Source organism: Rutilus rutilus, assembly GCF_951802725.1.
Source record: "Rutilus rutilus genome assembly, chromosome: 4".
In the NCBI taxonomy this organism is placed as follows: Eukaryota; Metazoa; Chordata; class Actinopteri; order Cypriniformes; family Leuciscidae; genus Rutilus; species Rutilus rutilus.
The window spans coordinates 51,648,062-51,672,140 of NC_140212.1; the positions used below are offsets into that span (position 1 = coordinate 51,648,062).

The window sequence follows — 24,079 nt, forward strand, 5'->3', positions numbered from 1 at the left end:
GTCGCCGTTAACATCGGGATATTGCCCATTGATTACAAATTCCATGTATACAGGAGTAACTCTCTCTGCTCACGCATGTAAACGGGTAATTCCGAATGTTTCAGAAACCCAAATAGTGACCCTAACCCGACCATAACCCGGATATTGGCTGCATGTAAACGTAGTCAGTGATTCTCCACATAGTTTCACTCTTATGTCACGAGTCCTTTTGAAAAACTGGTTCTATTAGTTTTATGAAAAAGTTCTGGTATAACCGGTTTAAGTTCTGAAGAAAACTTCCTCCTCCACAGTCCTTTATGAAAACACAGAACTGAAAGGAGTTTCAAAGCAACTTCTGCTCAAGACAGTTCAAGTTCAGTGGAGGAACAAGACACATCTTCATCATCATTATTCATGGTTAGTAAATACTACTTCATAAAATACTGACATATATATTTAACAATGTCATGAATCCATTCACATTGATCTAGACTTATCAAACAGCATTGACACACTGTGTATAACATTTTTCATCGCTAAAAAAACTCAAAGCAATTATTTGATCTTTTACAGTAATTTTAGCAGATTTAACCAACACAGCTTTCTGATGCCTCATACTGTATGTCTCTCAAATCAGACAGTATCTCATTTCTCTATTTAGAAATACACACATTCATCTCAGAACCTTTATTTTAAATAAATAATTTAGATCATGTGAGATTATATTATTCATAATTCAGTCTGTCCACAGAAACATTCTGTGTCAAACCTCGGCTTGAACATCTGATCACCTCACTTTGAGCTTGACGCGAGTCTGCCTGTTTTTGTGTGTCAGTGTTTGCGTGACTCTTATGTGAGGAATCGACTTTTTAAAGAGCTCATATTATGCCTTTTTAAATGTTCAACTTTATTTATTGTGTAATGTTGCTGTTTGTGCACGAAAAAGCACTTTGTCACTCCAGCAAGATTTATTCTCTATATCAGTGTGCACTGTTTCTGAACTCCCTTAACGTTTATTTTTGGGATCTCAGACCAGCGGAGTCGAACATCATTAGTGCCAATGTGAATAATAATCTTAGAAAAATGTATGATTAGCATTAGCCAGCACTTTTAAATTTGCTTTGATGTCAGGCACTCTGGCTCCCGGCAAACATGTGACTATGGTGGCTGGTGTCTCTATTTTCACGTTCCATGTAATAGAATCGCCAATAACTAGGGCACATTCAGCAGGATTCTCAGTGGGTGTTTCACTGAGTCGGGAGAATCTGTTTGATGTTGTAATCGGAATGGAAGAATGGTGTTTTGTCCTGCGACTATAGTGCCTCACCGTCACCCAGTTGCCCTGCTGCACGGGCTCTACTTCAGCCGGACCCGAACAATGTAAAGAGTTCACTAAGCTAGTCGCATCCAAAGCAGTATCTATAGTCCTTGCACTCTTACAATTAACCTCAATATAAGCTTGGATGCGTGTCTCTAGTTCTGATATCTTCTCCGTCAGCATTACTATCTCCCTGCATTTATCACATGTAAATCCTGTGCTGACAGAGAAGTGTAACCCCTTTAAATTTAGGTAGTTAACAGACTTCTGTCAGGACCACTACCGTCAAATATGATTGACAATTAGCATACAGTTTGGATTGGCGGAATGGTTCCGTTCTGGGCGAGAACTCCCTGCGCATCCATGCAGCCTAGCATGGATAAGAGCAGGGAGAGCAGCAATAATCCCCCTTGGGGTAAACAGAACAGAACCAACATGAAAATTTGCAAATATATTTAATTCAAGATTTTAAAATACAACATTATTCGATAATTATTCTGATTCAAGGGGAATCAGAATGTCAAATCCTGACTGGGCGAGAGGAGGAGCTGGGGATGGAGGAGGGTAATTTGCTCCTGAGAAACGCGATACCTGCTGATAATACTGAAGGAGCTTATATACGTATGGTGATAGGCGTCGTATTCCTATAGGTAGATGTGGATCAGCTGAGGGTCAGCTGATGCGAGCTTGACTAACGTGACCTGCCAGAACTAACGCTACGCTTGATTTTTAATTTGAAGGAAAAATGTAGTAACTACTATTCTCCAGTAGAGGGCGTTTCTCCGTGACAAGTGAAATAATTGAGAAAAAAGCCATTTTACAAAACGAGAGAGAGAACGGAGGAAAAAAGACGATTCAGAGTGTAAATATTTTAAAAGAGAGTAATAGAGTGTGACGAAAAAAAGTTTTAAGTTCTTTTCAAGTGAAATTCGGGGGAAGAAACATATTTTCATACTTTTATTTCAAAGAACTCCGGTGAGTGTTTTGTTACAACGCCCTAGCAACCACCCAGAATACCCTAGCAACTGACTAGCAACACCATAACAACCACCCAGAATACCCTAGCAACCGCCTAGCAACCACCCAGAACTCCCTAGCAACCACCCAGAATACCCTAACAACCGCCTAGCAACACCATAGCAACCACCCAGAATACCCTAGCAACCACCTAGCAACACAATAGCAACAACCCAGAACACCCTAGCAACTGCCTAGCAACTCCCTAGCAACCACCCAGAATACCTTGGAAACCGCCCAGAACACCATAGCAAACTCCTAGTAAGACCCTAGCAACCGTGTCGAATTTTGCCACTGCAAGCACCACTCACATTTTCTTCAGGAAATGTACATTCAGTCAAATGTGTTCAATTAATAATTTACAGAATAAATATGATTGATAACTAACTGAAGATGAGTAAATATTGAAATATGCATGTTGTGACGAAGAGATAAAGGATAGTTTTGTCATTAAACCAATTGGAGTTGAATCCAATGTTGAATCCAATGTGATGTTAACCCCCTGGGGTCGACAATCGCGCTGGCGCGATAGGCTCGCTTTTTTTCTTATCAGTGCAAAGACTCAAAATACTCTGTTGACTTTGATCTTGCATACAAGTTTCATACATCAATCGATCCTGTTAAATGTGTATTTTTTTGTGTATACTCACAACAAGGTTTAGATCCAAACGCAGCTTTATTGTATGGGGCAATCCAGAGGCGTAATCCAATGTACAGGCAAGAGTCATACACAGACAGGCAGTCAAAACAAACAAACAAACAAACAAACAAACAAACAAACAAACAAACAAACAAACAAAACAGGCAGGGACCAGAGGCAAGAGAGTAATCCAGGGAACAGGGCAAGATATCCAAAACCAAGAGACAAGAAAACCAGGAGAATGCTCAGAAATGCAGTGTAACACTTAAACAAGACTTTGCGGTGAGTGAATGAATGAACATGGTATAAATAGACTGAGACTAACAGGATGATGAGACACAGGTGAATGCAATCAGTGAATGAGGTACAGGTGAATGTGATCAGTGATAAGTGATGATGAGTCCGGGCAGTGAGTTATGGGAAATGTAGTTTGTGAGTGATAATAGTCTTATGTGGAGTGCCCTCTGGTGGCTCTCAAGGGCACTCCAGCTGGTGACCGTTACAATGCGAGTTCTGCCTTCTCTCTGTCAGTAAAGTCCATTCTGAAACGCGTCCGAAAATGAACTGTAACTCAGCGAATACTCAGTCAAACAGGCATACAGACACACAGGCATGAAGCTTGAATTCTCTTCTTTTAAATGAAGTAATTTTTATAAAAAACAAATATTCACAGTTTATGTAATATGTATGAAAAGAGAGAGATGTCAGTCGTTCTCATCTCAGCTCATTATGTTTTAATTTGACCCCACCCACGGAGAGCGCACGCTATTCAAACGCAAATGATCTGAGGCGATCCATACAAACCTTTGAAACGCCCTCATCAGCTCGATAACACACACCGAGAGTTATCAGAGTCATGTACTTTACGACGCTGTGAGGAATAATACTATCTTGATAATAATCCTGGAAATTTTATCTCAGAAGTGCTGGAAGTTTCACTTCGAGGAGCAACGGATCCAGCTGAGGAATAGGTCAGTTCTATATTTGCTTTGTTCTAATCGCAAGTGTCTGTACACGCAAAAATACTGTTTAAATATGAATCGTGTTTCTGTGTGTGAATGAATGAATGCACAGATGCGCGCTGTTGTGTAGCTACTACAGCTGGCAAAAATAGGCTACCGTTTCAAAAGGAATCTCGTGTCTGTGTGTGAATGAATTAACAGCTTTTACCAAACTCTATTGCTATACTGAGATGAGTAAAAATCGACTACAAAAATCGGATAGATTATAAAGTTTTTACTGTAAAATACTGCCACATCAAATAAGCTTATAATGTTGCCAATTTCTGCTCATATGTTAAATATATATATATATATATATATATATATATATATATATATATATATATATATATATATATATATATATATATATTTATATACTATGTTTTGTCAAAAATAAAGTCATCAACTAAGATGTTATTATAGTGTTTGTTCCAATGTATATATTCAAACTAATGAATCTTTAACTTTGAAATACGTATGATAAAATGTATACTTTAGTTTTTACAAAGAAAGATTACACTGGAAATATTGTTACAATTTTAATTGTTGTAATTGTATAACCTTTTTAATAAAATAGCAACAAAAATATATATATATATTTACAAGGTAGATGTAAACAAAATCTTAAAAGGTCAATATAAGCCTTTTCTTTAAATAATTTTTATTGTGTTTTATTAGTGACACATTTGGGTAGAGAATATATTCCAAATCTGAAAATACAGTATGAGAACAATTAACTGCACAATTACTAGAAATGTTTACCTTGGATATTATACAATTTGCAAGCACAATTTGTGGAAAAAACAAACAACAACTGTGTTTCCAACTGTGAACCAATTATATATATATATATTTTCTGAAATAGGGCCACAAAACACATACTAAACATCTTTAGTTTTTAGTTTTTTCAATAACCATGCATAAACATTATTTTCTCAAAAATACAAACATGTACATACATGTTGCTCACATATTATGGTAGCCCTGTTTGTGCTAAATAGAGTGTAATTACACCTTTGCCATTAATATGTTTATAAGCAACTGAAAAAAGCACAAATGTCAGGGCATGTCAGACATCTCAAGGACCCCCCAAAACACCTCAGTGCCCCAGAGGGTTAAAATCAGAACTCAAGGACCCCAAAAACATCTCAGACATCAGAGGGTTAAAATCAACTGCGTCACATACTAATTAATGTGCATTGGTTTGTGTAAACAGAGCCATTTGATAATAGTTTGATATTGTTAATTAACTCTGGGGATATATTATTGTAAAATAATCAGAGTATGTGATTTGATGAATACGTATGACATTTAGTGTTTGAGTCATACAATAATAATATGTCTTTGTAAAACAAGTTAATGAGTTAATATGCAGCTGAAGAAAGAAAAGTGAAAGATCTGAAATTTCATGTGATTTATATCTGTTGTCAATTCAGATGAAGGGAATGTGAATGAGTGACAAGTTCTCTGCATTATGCAGATTTTTTTCTTCTTCTTGTTTCCTGTTGATGTGTACTTCTTGAGTTGACCATGGATGAGTGAACGGTGTGCCAACAGTGCCTAGTTGATGTCACAACGCATCTTTCTCTGGAGCGAGCTCAGTATCCTTAATCTGTCATCAAACAGATAAGAGAATACAACACGCCATACACTTCAGATACCTGAGTGAAACTGAGTATTAAACTACCTGGGTAGTAAATCTTTCTTCTGTCACGTAACTACTTCTGCTTCTATTTTTTTTCTACTTCAATATTTCTTTCCTGGAAGGATCAGACTTTATAAAAAAAAAAAGAAGATAAATAAGAACACAAGACTTTCTGAATTGTGTTTGGGGAACCATTTATTTTATTTGTCATACCAAACAGGCCTGATGATTGTATTTTGTTGTTGTTGTTTTATCAATTGTATGTTTACAAACTGGTACCAATACAAAATATTTTCTTTATTTAAAGTGGTAATTGCTGTCTCAAATCTTTCTTACAAACTTAGATGTAACTTTATTGTAATGCTACTGGCCCATTCAACCTGATCAGTTAATTTAGAACACTAGAGTGATACAACGGCTTACAGAAGGATATGCTAAACATGTTGCATGAGGTGCAAGTAACAATAAGAGGAGAAGATGGCATGACTTACCGTGTTTGTTGACTGATCCTACTCACCTAAGTTTGATGGACTCGTAAAAAGGCACGACCGCACGCGAGAAAAATACATAAATAAATAAATAAAGAGTGCATGGATGGCACGCTAACACACTAGCGAATTACTAGCGTGTTGTGCTAGCAATAATGATTTAGATTGAAGCTAGCGATGTCAGGTTAATGTGTGATGTTGAGTAAATTATATTTAGCAGTATAAATAACAAGGAATGATAGTAAATAATATTCAAAACAGAAAGATATACAAAGCTTACAGATGCAAACCAACACAACAGCAGCAGAAACAACTAGGCAGACAGGAGCAATCGATCAGTGAACCCAATCACAGCTTAATTTCATAACCTAAATAACATACGAGTGCTTATGTCCAAATGTTAGGAGTGAAACTACTTCAGATCTTTTTCTTTTTATCCTGCAGCTGTGAATCAGTTTGAATCAGTGAAGGACGATGGCGTCTGATGAAGATCTGCTTGAGAAATCACTGAATGAACTGGTAGAAGCTGATCTGAAGAAGTTTAAGTGGCACTTACAGAATGATCATGAGTGTATAACAAAGAAAGACATGGAGAAAGCAGATATCTTAGACACAGTGGATAAGATGGCAGCATGTTTTGGGCCAGAAGAAGCTGTGAAGATCACAGTGGAGATCCTGAGGAAGATAAACCAGAATAATCTGGCTAAGCAACTGGAGAACAAACACAAGCAACACAAGCAAGGTAAGGTTTAATTCACTGTGACTGTAATGTAGGTGACAGGCAACATGAAGACAGTTGGAGGAGCTCATTCAAAAGAAATATATGTGTACTTTCTGTACATGGACACAAGAAAGTATAAAAGCAAGCAACAATTACAGGGCCAAGAACAGCAACAGATGTTATACAAGTACATTTAATAGAACAGTGTCTGATTTTACAAAATGGTTAAATGGTTTACAATGGTCTTAAAACTTCTGCAAGCAACTAGAACATTGACGTAAAATTGCGGGTGTGTATTTGCTGCCTTTTACCGCTAAGAAGCGCTACAATCACAGACTTTGAAAAGTGTCAGTTTATTCTCTATTGCCTAATCAGCCGTGGCTTGTTGAGAGCTGGTAGCAGATCAATTCAAGTGAAACATTGTAGTTGAACGAACTCATAATACTGTATTACAGTACAAATTTAGAACTAAAGAAATGTAGGCTACTATTATTGCATCAGATTTTAGCAAAGTAGGCTAAACGTTAACATTGTGTGCCCAGATTTTCTATAGCTAGAAAGGCTATGCATGTCAAGGTTATGCATCTTATACTTTGTGTTATTTTAATTTGTTAGTAGGCCTAGATTTATGAACTGGAACAGTGAAATAATTTAAAATAAATGATCGTAAAATTAATTGCTAACCGATGTTAGTCGGCAGCATTTGTGTTTTAGGATTAATTAAGAATTAAATAGGCTTATTGTAGGTTGTTATGATTTGCATTATTTTCTTTAATACATAATGAAAACATTTCAACATAAACATTGCAATAGAAAAATGTCACATCAGTGAGGCTTTGCGCAGCCTAAGCATAAAGCGTTAAACTCATGCTCATAAGACAGTGTTCAGTCGATAGCTGGGTGGTCAACGCTTTAACGTGTCTCTCGGTGCTTCAGACGTTTTGACTTGATAAAACTGTATATTTCGCTACGTGTCATCCACACCAATTACAAAAAATAACTCTAACAAATTATTTAGCCTTTGTTACTTCAAAGAAAAATAATGCCTTGTTGAATTCACTTTACAATAAACCGATAAACAATAAAACGAGGTTGATCGCGAATTAAAGAGCTCTGTGTCTGCTGCTCACTCGCATTCATCTCTAGTTGGCATGAGCACGTTTCGTCAACAGTTCATGTCAGTAGTTATGATGATGTCATTCAGCTTGTGTCAAAATGATTTATGACCACATCGGTGTCCAAACAACGTATGAATGGGGATTGCAAAAATGTAGCTGGTTAAAAAAAAAGATCTCAGAGTGTTTCCTGAAGAGTTTCTCTCTCACATCAGTGTTTGACTAGCCTGGTTAAAACCAGACCATTCTCAATAGTAACTGAGTTATGGTCTGGCAAAGCTTCATTAATAACTAATTTCCAAAGGGGTGTCACCAACGAACGTTGCTCAAATGCCTCTGGGCGCAATTGGATAGACCTAAAACCAATCGGGTGCGTTTCCCAAAACCATAGTTGCTAACTGAGTTATTTTGGTATTTGGTATTATGGTACAATTTCCCATTGCCAACCAACTAAGTTAAGCTAACAGGTTAGCAACTATGGTTTTGGGAAACGCACCCCTGAGCGATCGTCATCGTGTAAAGCCATATGCTGTGTCCCAATTCGCCTAAGTTACACTACGCCATAAAAGTATGTACTCTTTTTGTGAAGAAAAGGTATTTACTTTTGAATGTGTAGCAAAAAAGTAGGCAAGCTTTGGGACGTCGCTCAAATGCCTCTGGGTGCAATTGGATAGACCTAAAACCAATCAGAGCGATCGTCATCGTGTAAAGCCCCCCTCAATGTTATTGATTGGTGCCTCGATTTGGACGGATTAGAAATTGGCTTGAATGGGCTCTTTGCCAGACTACTTGCAGAGCAAATCTAAATTTGTCGGAAGTTGTCTGGGTTCTCTTACGAGAGGTTCTCTCGTATTGCGTAAGCTAGCTTACGCTGCGGGAAAGTCTCCTTTCTCGAGATACTGAAGCCAAAAATTATCCTTAATTTTTTAAATCTTGTCAACGCAGTGCGGCAGCCTGCAGACCTAGGGCAGGCGAATCGCGTGCCCATTGGCTGCTCTGCGGCAACTGCAGCAGCCTATGGCTGAGCCTTGCGCGTGACGTCACGTCCAATGAGCGCGCTTGGCGCGCTTAATGCGTCACAGCCCGTCATTAGGGGTGTGGCTTAGCGTATATAAGCAAGGAACAGAGGCTGCTTCGCTGATTTCTGTCTCTTCAGCGAAGCTCTTCGCATCGCTGATCTCTGAGGAAGCCGCCGTCGAATCAAGCGACCAGCAAGCCGAAGGATTTCAGCCTGAGGACACCGGCCGCTTCGCCGCCTTCAGCCTTCCCTGCCTGCTACGCCATCCGGCATACATATCCTTTACTTGCTCTATGTTGTGTGTTCTGTGTGTTCGCCCCGCGACACACTTGCATCTAAAAGAGCGCGAGGCGTTGTTGCAAATGCCTCGCTCATCCTGTGGCTCGTGTGAGCCACGCTCAGCGACAGAGACCGCCATGTATCTGCGCTCTCTGCCTGGGCTTCTATGACAGCTGAGCGCTCGCCGGAGCCCCTCCCGCGAGCCTCGCTATTTCCTTCTCCCCTCACCTTCCGACGCGCAGCGGCCGGCTTCGCCCGCACTGCCGTCGCCTCAGGGGATGAAGCAGACAGCGCTGTTTTCTTAGACAGCTGCTTTCTCCCCTCTGTCAAGCCGCGCAAACGGCGCCGCTCACAAGGGATGTCAGAAACGGACGGTCTCGGGCTATAGCTTCCTTTACGTTACAAGAAAGCTACCCCCCGGACGACGTCGCACGCCCCTCCCTGCGCTCTCCCCCTCTGTTCGAGCCGCGCAAACGCGCCGCTCACAAGGGATGTCAGGAGTAGACGGTCACGGGCTGGCTTCCTTTACGTTATAAGAAAGCTACCCCGCGTCTCGGTCGCGCGCGTCACTCTCCGGCCACCTCCGTTTCTCACACATTTCTCAGTCCCCTCCTAAGCTCAGGCGACTAGAAATATCAATATTGCAGTAAACGAGCCTGTTTTTAATACACGCACGCCTGCAAACATACGATGTCATAGCACATGATGACATCTTCCCGCTCTCTCTCCCTTGTTCGAGCCGCGCAACTGCGCCGTTCTCAAGGGACATCAGAGCGGACGTCACGAGCACCGGCGAAAAGAGGAAGAGAGAGTGTTTTCGTCCTCGTATATTCTCAGTCCCCTCCAAGTTCAGGCGGCTGGAAATACTATACTGCAGTAACGAGCCTGTTTTATTACACGCGCGCGTCTGCAAACAAACGCCGAAACGAAACATCGCTCGGTCATATGCTCGCACTAACTAAAAGTTTATGTGTGCTCCTGTGGCTCAGTGGCAGAGCATTGGACTTCCACACGGGAGACGCGTGTTCGAATCCTGCTCTGGCGGCAGATAAATTTTTTTTCTGCTGGCTTCTCCGAGCTCGCGGCCAGCTTTCTCACATACAGAAAGCGAACCCGTATCTCGCAGGATGGTGCTTGAGTATTTATGAGCGTCTAAACTTATGAGCCATCAAAGCTTCTCGCTCTATCAGTTTCCTATAACACCGATGGTGTTATACGTGTAGAAAATGTGCCCACTCCCACGTGCTCACTGCTACACACAAACACGGTCTCCCCGGTAACGTCCACAGAGCGCACTCTCTTAAAGCGGTCACACGCCGCTTGAGTACTAAGTGTAGGAAATGTGCCCACAACTCTGTGCTCACAACTACCCGTTGCTCGCTCTGCCACTCAGTTACCCCGGGTTGCAGATCCTCTAAAGCTCACCAACATTCCAGCTCTAGCCGAAGATAAGTGTAGAAAATGTGCCCACTCTCATGTGCTCACTGCTTCACACAAACACGGTCCCCATGGTAACGCGCTCAGAGCGCTCTCTCTTAAAGCGGACACGCGCCGCTCGAGTACTAAGTATAGTAAATGTGCCCACAACTCTGTGCTCACACATACCCGCTGCTCGCTCTGCCATTCAGTTACCTCGGGTTACAGACCCTCTAAAGCCCCGAAACACTCCGGCTCCGGCCGAGGATGTCATAAGTGTAGAAATGTGCCCACTCCCATGTGCTCACTGCTTCGCACAAACACGGTCCCCATGGTTACGCACTCAGAGCGCTCTCTCATAGGCGGACACTCGCCGCTCGAGTATTAAGTGTAGTAAATGTGCCCACAACTCTGTGCTCACACCTACCCGCTGCTCGAGTTGCAACGGCTCAGGCCGAGGGGATACTAAGTATAGAAAATGTGCCCACTCCCAGGTGTTCACTGCTTCACACAACATGGTTCCCATGGTAATGCGCTCAGAGCGCTCTCTCATAAAGCGGTAACACGCCGCTCGAGTATTAAGTGTAGTAAATGTGCCCACAACTCTGTGCTCACACCTACTCGCTGCTCGCTCTGCCATACGGTTACCCCGGGTTACAGACCCTCTAAAGCTTCCAAAACACTGGCCGTGTTATAAGTGTAAACCCTCTCACGAGCACGCGCACTCACTTTCAGACACTATATCCCCCACGCCGCTCTCGCGCCAGGGGTGTTTGACAGCAAAACGCGCTCCATCCTTGAGGACCGAGCTACTGAACGCTGTACAGCCGGCCAATACTGTTTATCAGCCCCCGTGTTCGAGCACCGGCGGCGCACGCGCCGCCCCATCCTCTCTGATACAGGTTCTCCATCCCGCGCAGCGCGGCGATCTGAACCCAGAGACCATTCGACCCCTAGCTATGCGTGCAAAAGCATGGGAAGCTATTCAGGGCGCGTCAGAATGGGTGTTGAACACTACAAAACACGGCTATTCGCCTCAATTCGCTCGTCGCCCCCCGCGCTTCTAGTGCAGACGGAGACGAAAGTGGGTTTAGAAGCAGCGCACCTGCTTCGAGCAGAAATAGCGAAGCTGCTGCGCAAAGGGGCCATAGAACAGGTTCATCCTTCCTTGAGCGAGTCAGGCTTTTACAGCCGTTACTTCCTCGTTCCCAAGAAGGACGGAGCATTAAGACCTATTTCAGATCTGAGACATCTGAACACGGCTCTCATGAGACGGCCGTTCAAGATGATTACAACCAGACAGATCCTTGCGCAGATCCGCCCAGGAGACTGGTTTATCTCTCTCGATCTGAAAGACGCGTATTTCCAGATCCAGATAACCCCCCATCACAGGCCATTCTTGAGATTCGCCTTCGACGGTCGAGCTTATCAATACACAGTCCTGCCGTTCGGCCTGTCTTTAGCACACCGTACATTTACGAAATGCATGGACACGGCTCTCGCGCCCCTGAAAAGTCAGGGAATGCGAATTCTAAACTATCTGGACGACTGGCTTGTTCTAGCGCAGTCAGAGACAGAACTTGTGTCTCACAGAACAGCGCTTCTCAGCCATCTGGAAGGTCTGGGTCTAGCGGTCAATTGGACCAAGAGCTCGCTCTCGCCCCGTCAGTCAATTTCCTTTCTCGGAATAGAACTGGACTCGGTGGCGATGACGGCCAGATTGTCGGAGCAGCGCGCGCGCCGCATCCGGCGCCTCGCCGCATCCTTCAAAGAAGGCAATCGGGTTCCTCTGAAAGCATTTCAGCGCATCCTGGGGCATTTGGCCTCAGCTGCAGCAGTGCTTCAGCTGGGTTTACTGCGCATGCGCCCGCTTCAACGCTGGCTAAGAGCGCGCGTATCCCATCGAGCCTGGGCGACCGGTGGCTCGCTAATCAGAGTGACTCAGGGCTGTGTCTCAGCCCTGCAGCCCTGGCTAGCAGCTGAATGGTATCACACTGGAGTGATTATGGGAGTGATTTCACACCGGAAAGTTGTCTCAACAGACGCGTCCAACCTAGGTTGGGGAGCGCTCTTCGAAGGCAGACCGGTCTATGGCCGCTGGTCAGACCAAGAGAATCTCCTACACATAAACTGTCTAGAGATGCTCGCGGTCGAGAAAGCGCTCATGCACTTCCTCCTATTCCTCCATGGTCACCATGTTCTAGTCCGCACGGACAACACATCAGTAGTGGCCTATGTGAACCACCAGGGCGGTGTCAGATCAAAAAAAAAAAAAAAAAAAAAGCTCTGCGCCCTGACGGAATGCCTCCTCGTATGGGCTCAGCACTCTCGGCGCTCTCTGAGAGCATCGCATGTGCCTGGCCATCTGAACGAGGGCCCCGACAGACTGTCCAGGGACAACGTTCCCCTGGGGGGTGGTCTCTACACCTCCAAACAGTCCAGTCGCTGTGGCGCCGCTTTGGCAGAGCGAAAGTCGACCTCTTTGCGTCAAAAGACAACGCACACTGCCCAGTATTCTTTTCAAGAGCGAGGACGCGCTGGCCCAGACGTGGCCCAGCGGCCCGCTATATGCTTTTCCCCCGGTCTCTCTGCTGCCTCAGGTCATCGAGAGAGCCAGGAAAGCGCGCCATACAGTGCTCCTCATAGCCCCGTTCTGGGAGAACCAAGCTTGGTTCCCGGAACTCATACAATTGGCAGATTCAGCCCCTTGGCCGATCCCGGTGCGGAGAGACCTTCTCTCTCAAGCCCGCGGCTCGATTTGGCATCCCCACCCAGAGCGCTGGTCTCTGCATGCGTGGAGCCTCAACAATTACATGCTGATTTACCAGAAGGGGTGATGAACACGATCATACAATCTAGAGCTCCCTCCACGAGGCGGCTCTACACGTCTAAATGGTCGGTGTTTAACAAATGGTGCACTGCCAGAGGGCTCGATCCACAGACATGTGGGGTCTCGCAAGTATTGTGCTTCCTTCAAGAGCTACTGGACGCGGGCAGGTCCCCCTCCACGCTCAAAGTCTATGTCGCGGCCATTTCAGCGCTCTCTGTCTCAGAGCCGGGCCGCGCATTGGGAAGGAACGAGTTTGTCATCCGCTTCCTTAGAGGAGCGAGAAGGATGAACCCCCCGCGACCCCCTTCGGTTCCTATGTGGGATCTTTCACTGGTCTTAGACGCCCTGAAAGCACATCCCTTTGAACCCCTGGAAACTGTGGATATGAAATACCTCACGCTCAAAACTGTTTTTCTGATAGCACTGTCTTCAGTAAAACGTGTGGGAGACCTTCACGCGTTATCCACTAACGCTGCGTGCCTCGAGTTCGGACCCAATGACTCTAAAGTTATTCTCAGACCGAGGCATGGGTATGTCCCCAAAATTTTGGGCACTCCCTCCAGAGCGCAGGTCATTTCCCTTTCAGCCCTGCCGAATGCTGGCTGCGAGGCAGATAGTAATCTCCTCTGCCCAGTCAGGGCGCTGAGAAGCTATATTTCACGCTCCGCCGCCTTCAGGCGTTCAGAGCAGCTCTTTGTTTCGTTTGGTGGGCGCACCAAGGGTCTCGCCGCCTCGAAACACACCCTATCCAGATGGATAGTTGACACTATCGCAGCTGCTTACGCATCTAAAAACCTGCAGTGCCCTTTGGGCATTCGGGCGCACTCCACCAGAGGCATGGCCTCATCGTGGGCGTGGTCCAGTGGGATTCCCATTCATGACATTTGTGCAGCGGCAGGCTGGGCCTCCCCTTCCACATTTGTTAGGTTTTACAACCTGGAAGTTCCCGCTTTGCAGGCCAAAGTGTTATCAGTCTAGTCTCGCGTAGCCAGCCCACTGTCTGTGCGCGGGCTATGTTGCTATTTAGCTCTACTGGTTGAGCTGCACTATGTGGAAGTATCAGTTGGACCGGCTGTGCCGCTCCCTGTCCCATATTATGTGCTTGTGTACTGTGGTATCTCGGCCGCCCAGCTCCGCTTCGCGTTCCCTGGGCTCTCCATGGGATTCATTCAGGATGCTGGGCGCGCGCACGGCGTTGACAAGGGTGTTCCCGCAGCGTAAGCTAACTTACGCAATACGAGAGAACCTCTCGTAAGAGAACGTACTCGGTTACTAACGTAACCTCTGTTCTCTCTAGAGAGGGAACGAGTATTGCGTAACCCGCCGTGCTCTCGCCACGAGCTCATTTCGCTTCATGCGACAGAAACCAGCGAAGCAGCCTCTGTTCCTTGCTTATATACGCTAAGCCACACCCCTAATGACGGGCTGTGACGCATTAAGCGCGCCAAGCGCGCTCATTGGACGTGACGTCACGCGCAAGGCTCAGCCATAGGCTGCTGCAGTTGCCGCAGAGCAGCCAATGGGCACGCGATTCGCCTGCCCTAGGTCTGCAGGCTGCCGCACTGCGTTGACAAGATTTAAAAAATTAAGGATAATTTTTGGCTTCAGTATCTCGAGAAAGGAGACTTTCCCGCAGCGTAAGCTAGCTTACGCAATACTCGTTCCCTCTCTAGAGAGAACAGAGGTTACGTTAGTAACCGAGTACGTTTTCCCAGGCTAGTGTTTGACAGTCTTTGAGTCAGAAGGGAGTGTGTGTTCAGTGATCAGGATGAGACATTGAAATAAATTCAACACAACAAAACATTCACAAAGTACAATCTTAAAAGTTATTTATAGTTAAACGTTTAAATTATGTCTTTTAAAAATAAAAGATGTTTTCAATTAAATTGAATGAATTATTTAAAGTCTTAATAAAAACAAATATTCTACATCAGTGGTCTGTGGAAAAACTTGACTTGAACTTAAAGTATATTTTTTTATTTATCAGAGCTCATGTAAAAAACTTTTTTTTTTTTTTTTTTTTTTAAATATGAAGTGTCACACGTCATCTCACACATGTGAAATGTTCAATATATCCTTATTTAAGAAATTCAGAGAAAGACAAAGCGCAACATTTAGAACATGTAATGCCTCAGGCCGTTATTAATATTAATAAATAAAATATGGTATATTTACAGTTTGAAAATGACTTCCATAATATTTTCTTTTAGTAAAGTAATTCGTGGATCATAAAACACACAAAGTTTTGCGTTGTTGGTGAGACCTTGCAAAGATTACACCAATATTAGCTTTCTCGAACATTATATGTTTGCACTAATCCTGAAACTTAGTAATCAACATGCATTTCTGTAGGACTGTCAAAAGAAAAATCATCTGGTTTAGTTGTATTTTAAAACACTGCTTTTTCTTAAAAAACGTTGTGTCAGACGTATTTGGTAGCATGATTGTGTATTAACTCCATATTCATCAGGCTGATATTTGTAGAAATAAGAAAAGTAAATTCAGTTTGTCAGAACACAACAGGTATGAAGATATGTTTGGTTTTAACTTTTTATTCTAACTTTAAAGCTAGATTATCCTTTGAAAAGTGTAATACAGTATTTGGTTTTGGGGTAATCTGGAAAACTACCTTACACATGCAGTGTTTTCACCAATTGACCTGAGCCGTTGACCGCCCTCAATGCTATCATTGTGTGAGGAACTGTTTGGAGTTTTGCAGCACCTATTTCTTTGAAAAAACATTGCATCAAACATGTTATATATCATATTTTTTACTTTATACTTGCAAGGAAATTAATTGAAATTGAACCTTTGTAGAAATAGGAAAAGTAAAGTACATTTTATAAAAGAAAAATTACGAACGCTGGAAACTAGTGTCATTTAGCTTAATCTTTGGCTTCTAAGGGAAATTAAATATTCTCAGGAGACCCACTGACCCATGAAGTTACGACTTCTGAAGACCTCTCATGTGTAGATGTGTTTTGTAATTTACACATCTGGAATTACGGACTTAAGGACTAACTTTTAGGGTCTTTAACGAAAAAAAGCCTCCAAGATTGAGCAGGTCAAAGGGCATGTGTCCTGCTATAGTATCATCAGCTCTCCAGAAAGTCTGTTCATGCGGCCAACAGACAAACAGCCTGTCAATCAACCTGGGGTCATGAACAAAAGACAAAGAGAAAATCACTCACTGCTCTTGGCTGAATAACTTTTGTAGCTTTAATAAGAATCAATATATATTTAATTCATACAGTGATAACTAAGCAGTGTTTAATTTTACATTTAATTATTCATGCTACAGTAAAACACTGCTGTTCACTTTCAGAAGTTGTAGGGGTGTTTTCTTGTTACAAAAAGAATGTGAAACACGTACAGTATGTAGGTTATAGAATTTTAAATATATTTCAAAGATAATTTAAGTTTACTTTACCCACTTTTTAAGCATTATATCGCATATCGCATTATTTGAAGAGTTATCGCATATCTCATTTTCCTTCAATATCGTGCAGCCTTAAATTCTACATATATTTTGAGTAGATAACCGATAGTATATTCTCAGTAAAGGGTTTCACCCTGTATGTTTCCACACCGTTTAAGGATAGTTCTACCAGAAAGACTCGGGAGATAAAATGATGTAACGAAGCATACATTTATTGACAGCCCAGCAAGCATTATTATAAAGTTCTTTGGTGTAGGCCCCATCCATAGTTCGTAATCCGAGGGTAGCGGATCTGCATCTCCTGCCTGAAGACGAAGGCAGGGGCGCAGCCGACTCCCCTGGAAGGTATGGACAGGACCATCCTGGTGGTGGTGGGGAGGGTGGAGGTTGTCGTGTCAGCATCTGCGAACTCAAACATGTGTAAGTACCGATCTTTTATACAGAAAGTATAAAGACGTGATTGGATATAATGAAGGTAATAAGTGACGTAGTAATTAAGTCTTCCTGGCAGAACTTAAGCTTAAGCTTTCATTTCTACCAGAAAGACTCGGGAGATAAAATGATGTAACGAAGCATACATTTATTGACAGCCCAGCAAGCATTATATAAAGTTCTTTGGCGTAGGCCCCGTCCATAGTTCGTAATCCGAGGGTAGCGGATCTGCATCTCCTGCCTGAAGACGAAGGCAGGGGCGCAGCCGACTCCCCTGGGAGGTATGGACAGGACCATCCTGGTGGTGGTGGGGAGGGTGGAGGTTGTCGTGTCAGCATCTGCGAACTCAAACATGTGTAAGTACCGATCTTTTATACAGAAAGTATAAAGACGTGATTGGATATAATGAAGGTAATAAGTGACATAGTAAGTCTTTCTGGCAGAACTTAAGCTTAAGCTTTCATTTCAGGAGATACAAGAAAAGTAAAAATGATCTTATACATCTTATACGTGCAATAGATCATAGCTACCGTAGAAAAACTCTCACGACACACATCCACTTTCTCACGCACAGAAAAATCGCGAAGCAAAGAGGACACTGACACCTACAGACTAGACAGAGCAGGTTACTTATGATTTAATAAATCTCAGCTCTCAAATTCTGTCAATTTTATTACGAAATTCAAACAATAAATATTGTTTTGGCGCTTGTAAATGTGACGCGACAGATCGCTAGCGGCATGTGAACCGATCATCTGCTACTAGCTAATAGTAATTAAACACGAATGAACAATGTTGAAAGATACAGTACAACTTACAGAAATGTATATTCCTCATACATAATATCGATCAATCAGTGTTTTTCAACCGCAGAAAGAGGTAAAACAGCTGGAGAACAATTATGTCTCATAACATTTACCTCAGGAAAGCCATTTAAAGGGTAACTAAACCCCTGGTCAGAGCCTGACTCCACCCACTGGCAATATTTGAAAAATGCTAGAAAAGTGGGCAGAGCCCAGCGGAGATAGAGGTCCCCTCTACCGTGAGCGGGCGGGGGCGTGCACCTGAGACCTGCTGTCAGACTCTCTAAAATGGAGAGTGACTCACAGGGTCGCAAGACAACGTAAAGTACATGCATGATGCAGCTGATGAGTTTTATTGAGTTGATGTCAATAGCGCGCGATCTCTGTAGACATATTCATATTTTGCCGCTATGTGCAAAAATCCATCAAAATGCGCCGGCGCATTTTCACATCAAGACACCGCTGCGGTGGTGGAGTCCATGCAGGAGGAGCAGCGTTTGGCACTGCGTCGCTTTTCAGCGCGAGCTGTGTGGAGAAGCCCATTTCCACCTCTATTGCGTTGGAGAAGCAATCCCGCGTAAAATGCAGGTTTCACACTCACGGCCTTCCAGGCCAAGTGCAACCACTGGCGCCTAATTTCCCAATTCTGCTGGAAAGCTATGCAGTCCAGCAGTGCTGTTGCAACCAGCAACACTACACCTACGTACTCTCCTGACCACTGAACTAAATACAGATAAATCTACGCTAGCTCGTACCAAGGGTTTGGTGAGCTGGAACTTGCTTACGTCACCTGCCACCGCTTAAGTCACCTGCCACCGCAAACATCCAATAGGAAAATTCAACTGCAGTAAACACTGTTCAACCTAAAGAGGGCAGCAGTCAGACGTTTTTACACCATATATTGTAGAATTAAATCACTTTATACCCAAATGTCAAAAAAGTTACTTAAACCAATGAACAGCACTAATAAAGCCCCATTCTTACAGATCATTAACTAAAAAAGGTTGGTTCAGGGTTTAATTACGCTTTAATGACCATAATATGTAACATGTAGTTGGCTAGAAGAAAAAAATTGCTAGCCTATTGCGAATATTTTGCTAAATATGTGTACTATGTTACATATTTATTATATTTTACTTATATGCATTAAAAATGCATTATATTTAATTTGAGTTATTTTTAACCTTTAAATAATAGTACCAGCTGATAGGGCTCTCTGTGTGTTTACAGCATTAGGTGGGATCTTTTTTCTTGAAAAAAATTAAGGCCTATCTTGTGTACCTAATATTTATCCAAATGAGTCAATATCAAATCACAAGAATTTAACTGAATTAAAATTGTGAAATTTGTGTCAAGCTATAATAAAAAAAATGTAGCTTACCAGAAATTGTACCATATAACATGCTGTCACTTAAAGGAACACTCCACCGTTTTTTGAAATGGGGCTTATTCACCGTGTTTCTTACATTTAGATAGGTGGGCAAACGCATTTTTGTCTCAGTGCATAATGAATGGAATCCTTTGTTGCCAGCTAGCATATATAGCTATATTTATCCAAATGAGCCTGTTTAACCGAAGCTAATTTGGATGTTTTTCTCCATCCCCAATGTCACTTCTCTGTGTTTTACGGCCCTGACGAGAACGTTGGTCTCCTCGGCTGAGAACTGCTCCTGGCAAATCCGCCGTTATAATAGCAATCCACCATGGAACAAGCGCGCCTGCTCTTAAAGGGAATGTGAGATGTCACTCTGATTGGTTTATTTCACGTTACGCCCAAACCACACCTATGAGTAATGAAGCTACTTCAGACCAACACATTTTAGATTTGCGTCGGGCGCAAGAGTCATTTATCCCGCCGGTATAATAGCAACAGCGCCCGAGACCCGCCCACAAAGTTACTTGCGTTTCGCACTTGATATTTGCGTTTCAGATCGTTAAAATAGGGCCCTTCATTTTTTTTTTACATCCCCCCAATCCAACCAAAATTTAAGCAAAATCATTTATCTCATACAGAAGTCTTCTAGAAGATAAATAGAAAATACAATTTTGATAAAACTTGAAAGATTTGATTTAAACAGTCTTTTAATTTTAAAATATCTAATTTAAACTTTTAAGATTATGCTTTTAAATGAATTTAGTATGAATAAACCTCTGGAGCGCAGACTAGCTTTACTGTGACATTATCCCCAGAGGCTCGTCTGGTCTGTAACTCCTCTCGTCTCTGTGAGCGTCTGACGCTTCAGTTCACACTGTGGTTTATCACTGGAGGATCTGGGAGTGTCTTGTTTATGACAGCTTAAACTTTTTGGATTCTTTTTTTATTTTTATCATTGCATAAAGAACTACTTCTTCAGCGCTCTGAAAATGTAAGGTGTTTTTATAATTATATGTCTTTATTCATTTTTAACCAACATATTTGTATAACTAAAACTGTCTAAACTGTTTTTGTAACATTTGTTATTATTCAATGAGTTATATATAGTTTATTTATAATCATTTAATTTAAAATAGAGATAACTTCCTTTTTATAGAACCCGTGTGTGTGTGTGTGTGTGTGTGTGTGTGTGTGTGTTGCGAGAGAGAGAAAAGAAATGTCACTCCGTTTGCGAATTTGCTTTGTTTTGCAAATATATTGAAGCAGTTTACAACCGCAGGGCATCCAAAGAATGCAGAGTGTGTGTCATTTGAAAACTGATGTGGGGAGCGCAGTGTTTCCCCATAGGAGTGTGTTCTGTGCGGTGATCTCACACCTGTGTCTCTGTCTCTCTATCTCTCTAAGAAACACTCAGGAGATTTTCAGCTTTAAACTTACTGCATTTTGTAAACCACATCACTGAACACATTTCCAATGCTAAGCTCTTTATCTCGCTGAACATGCAAGCTGTTTTATTTATTCATAATAGCCATAAATAACTGTTTAAATTGCCTCTCTAAACTTAGCAAGATATTTATTTTTATATCGAGTGATATATTCATTTCATTTGTACACTTTTAAAAGAACAGAATGTTTTTCATCTTTAGTTAGTGTGAAATCTTATGAAATATGTGTGTGTTTGTGTGTGTGTGGGGGGGGGGGGGACATAAATAATAAATAAATAATTTTTGACACTAGCAGTGTTGATGTGTACTCACTGGAAATGTTAAAGTTGTGATTTAAGCGATGTAATTAATCTTTCTATCTCTATTCCAGGCCAGATGAGCAGCAATGCTAACACTGGAGTCAGTGTTGATGTGAAAGCTGAAACAGGAGCAACTGTAAATGCTCCTGTACTCACTGGAAACACCATCGGAGGCCCAATGTTCTTCAACTACAGCTTAAACACTGCAGGACATGGTAATATAGTATATATATATATATATATATATATATATATATATATAATAATGACTATAATACAATTCATATAATGAAAATATAATATAATAAATTGTAATGTTTAAAAATACACAATAACTGTGCTTTCTGAGACACACTGCTTATTAACAATCATGTATGAAATAATGCTTCAACTCATTTTCTCTTTCCTCACAGAGCCACAAAAAACCTTAGCGACGGAGACACCAGAGAAACAGTTAGAACAAGGTACAACCATCATTTCTTCATTATAGAGGAGTAGTGATATGATCAACTTACTGTCAAAATGATTGATGGCCCTCTAATTGATTGATGGGTTGACCTTTTGCCCTTGCCCTGACCTTGCCCTAGTGTTGACCTGCCCTAGTGGTGACCTTACCCTCTCGCTGACATTGTCACCTTTGACCTTGTATCCTACGGGGTTTGGAAATGACCTATGACCGTTGATTAATTGGTAAATGGGAATTTGTATGACCTTGTGAGTATAAGGGGGTTCATTGTTTAATATTTGAACTTTGGCCCGGTTATAAAGGCAGAGTATAAGGGGATTCATTGTTTAATATTTGAGCTTTGAGATAATGGAAGTGATGAAGGGTTATTTTTGAGCTCTGACATCAGGATGTGTGTGATATACTAATGGAAGTTATTAGGGATTATTAACATGTACTTTTAAAGAACAGCATTGTTTTTCATTTTTTTGCATCTTTAGTTAGTTTAATATATACAGCATTATTAGAAAACCTCTTTTTCTCACTTCCACTGTCCCCAGCAATCCCCCTGCGCTCTGGGATGTGGAGGGAGAGTGGGAAGGAGGGAGCTCAATGCTGATGCTTGCATGTGACACACATCCTGATATATATAACCCTAATAACTTCCATTAGTATATCACACACATCCTGATGTCAGAGCTAAAAAATAACCCTCATAACTTCCATTATATCAAAGTTCAAATATTAATCAATGGAAGCCCTATACTCCCAAGGTCATAAATAATCCCATTAACCAATTAATCAACGGTCATAGGTCATTTCCACCCCCCGTAGGATACAAGGTCAAAGGTGACAATGTCAGCGAGAGGGTAAGGTCACCACTAGGGCAAGGGGAGGGGCAAGGGCAAAAGGTCAACCCATCAATCAATTAGAGGGCCATCAATCATTTTGACAGTAGGTGGATCATAATTCTACTATTAGTGTACCACATAAAAGTCAAGGAAAGTATAACACAAATATGACAATCACAGATGGCAAAAGTGGGGATCTGGAGCTAGCGAATAGGTTAAATCAGTTTTTTTTTTCACGTTTTGAGGGGAATAGTGAGGATACTAATAGTGATGAAGGAACTTTGACATCAACTAATAACTTCTCCATCAAAGAGGCTGTTTCAGAGTTGCAATACACATAAGAGTCCTGGGCCTGACAGCATCTGTGGACGAGTGTTAAAAAACTGTTCTGAGCAACTATCAACGGTTTTTACTCTGTTATTCCAAAGATCTTTAGACCAACACATAGTACCAACTATATGGAGAACTTCAACTATTATACCTTTTCCTAAAATCAATAAACCATTGGAACTTAGTGACTCTCAGCCAATTGCACTGACGTCTTTGGTGTTTAAAAGCTTTGAAAGGCTTGTTAAAAGGTATGTAGTGTCAAAAACGCAATATATACACAAATACTTTAGTTTATTTAAAACTGCACTGATAAATAAAGTGTGATGGATTTACATGATTGTACAGACTGTAGCTAGCTATTAACTAAAAAGAGCACTTATTAACATCTTAAATGCTAAGATTGATATGGTCCTTCAACCACAGGAGTAAAACTTATTTGAATCAGTCCACAGCCTGACCAAATGCTCCACTCTTCTCCACAATGGTAACCCACTGTAATTAAAATGGTTCTAATTATTCCAATGTAATTGAACATTAAACACAATTACACACCATCAAGTCTTCCTCTTTTCTCATTTTCTAAAAAACGCATAAAGTAACACTTAATTTCAACATTTATTCTCTCTTAATTCAGCTATATGCAAAGCATGCTGGGAACTAAGCCTGGCCCAGTTTCAGTTAATGCAACACAAATCATTCATGTAATCCAACACAATCGTATTAAGTAAACTTAAATTTTACATATATTTAAGCAGATTGAACACAATCAAATTAAGTTATTAGACAAAATGTATAGCAATTGTGTTGCAAGCTCATTTTAATGAAGCAATTTGAACAAGCAGCCAAAATTGTTTTTTTCTGTGCAATATATTAAAAGCATATCAGAACAGACTTTCCGAAATACTAACAGAAATGAAAGACTGCACCTTTAGATTAACTTTATATTTTATAGCTCTGATGCCATGCACCTTGCCACCTTTTTCACACGCTGTGACATACGTTGGAAATCGTCAAATCCATTTTTTTTATCGCAAAATGAAACCCTTTACATTAGTTTAACGATCGATAATTAAGTATAGTGGAAAATTATAATTAATTAAACGCGATACAATAGTGTTTTGGTGGTAAAAGAAATATATGTGTGTTACTTTAACAAAAAAATATTTGGGTAAAAAGAACAGTGCCACAAA

At 41.7% G+C, this 24,079-nt stretch overlaps 1 protein-coding gene across 1 annotated transcript in view; it reads left to right on the forward strand.

Moving 5' to 3' along the window:
• The first annotated feature begins 289 nt into the window (after positions 1–289).
• The window catches only part of LOC311289593 (protein NLRC3-like), a 258,776-nt gene continuing 234,986 nt past the window's right edge, over positions 290–24,079 (forward strand). Inside the window, exons 1-4 of the mRNA XM_084407715.1 lie at positions 290–396; positions 6,536–6,833; positions 21,335–21,478; positions 21,677–21,727. Coding sequence (XP_084263841.1) covers positions 6,566–6,833; positions 21,335–21,478; positions 21,677–21,727 — 463 coding nt within the window. The 5' untranslated portion in view covers positions 290–396; positions 6,536–6,565. The remainder of the gene's footprint in view (positions 397–6,535; positions 6,834–21,334; positions 21,479–21,676; positions 21,728–24,079) is intronic.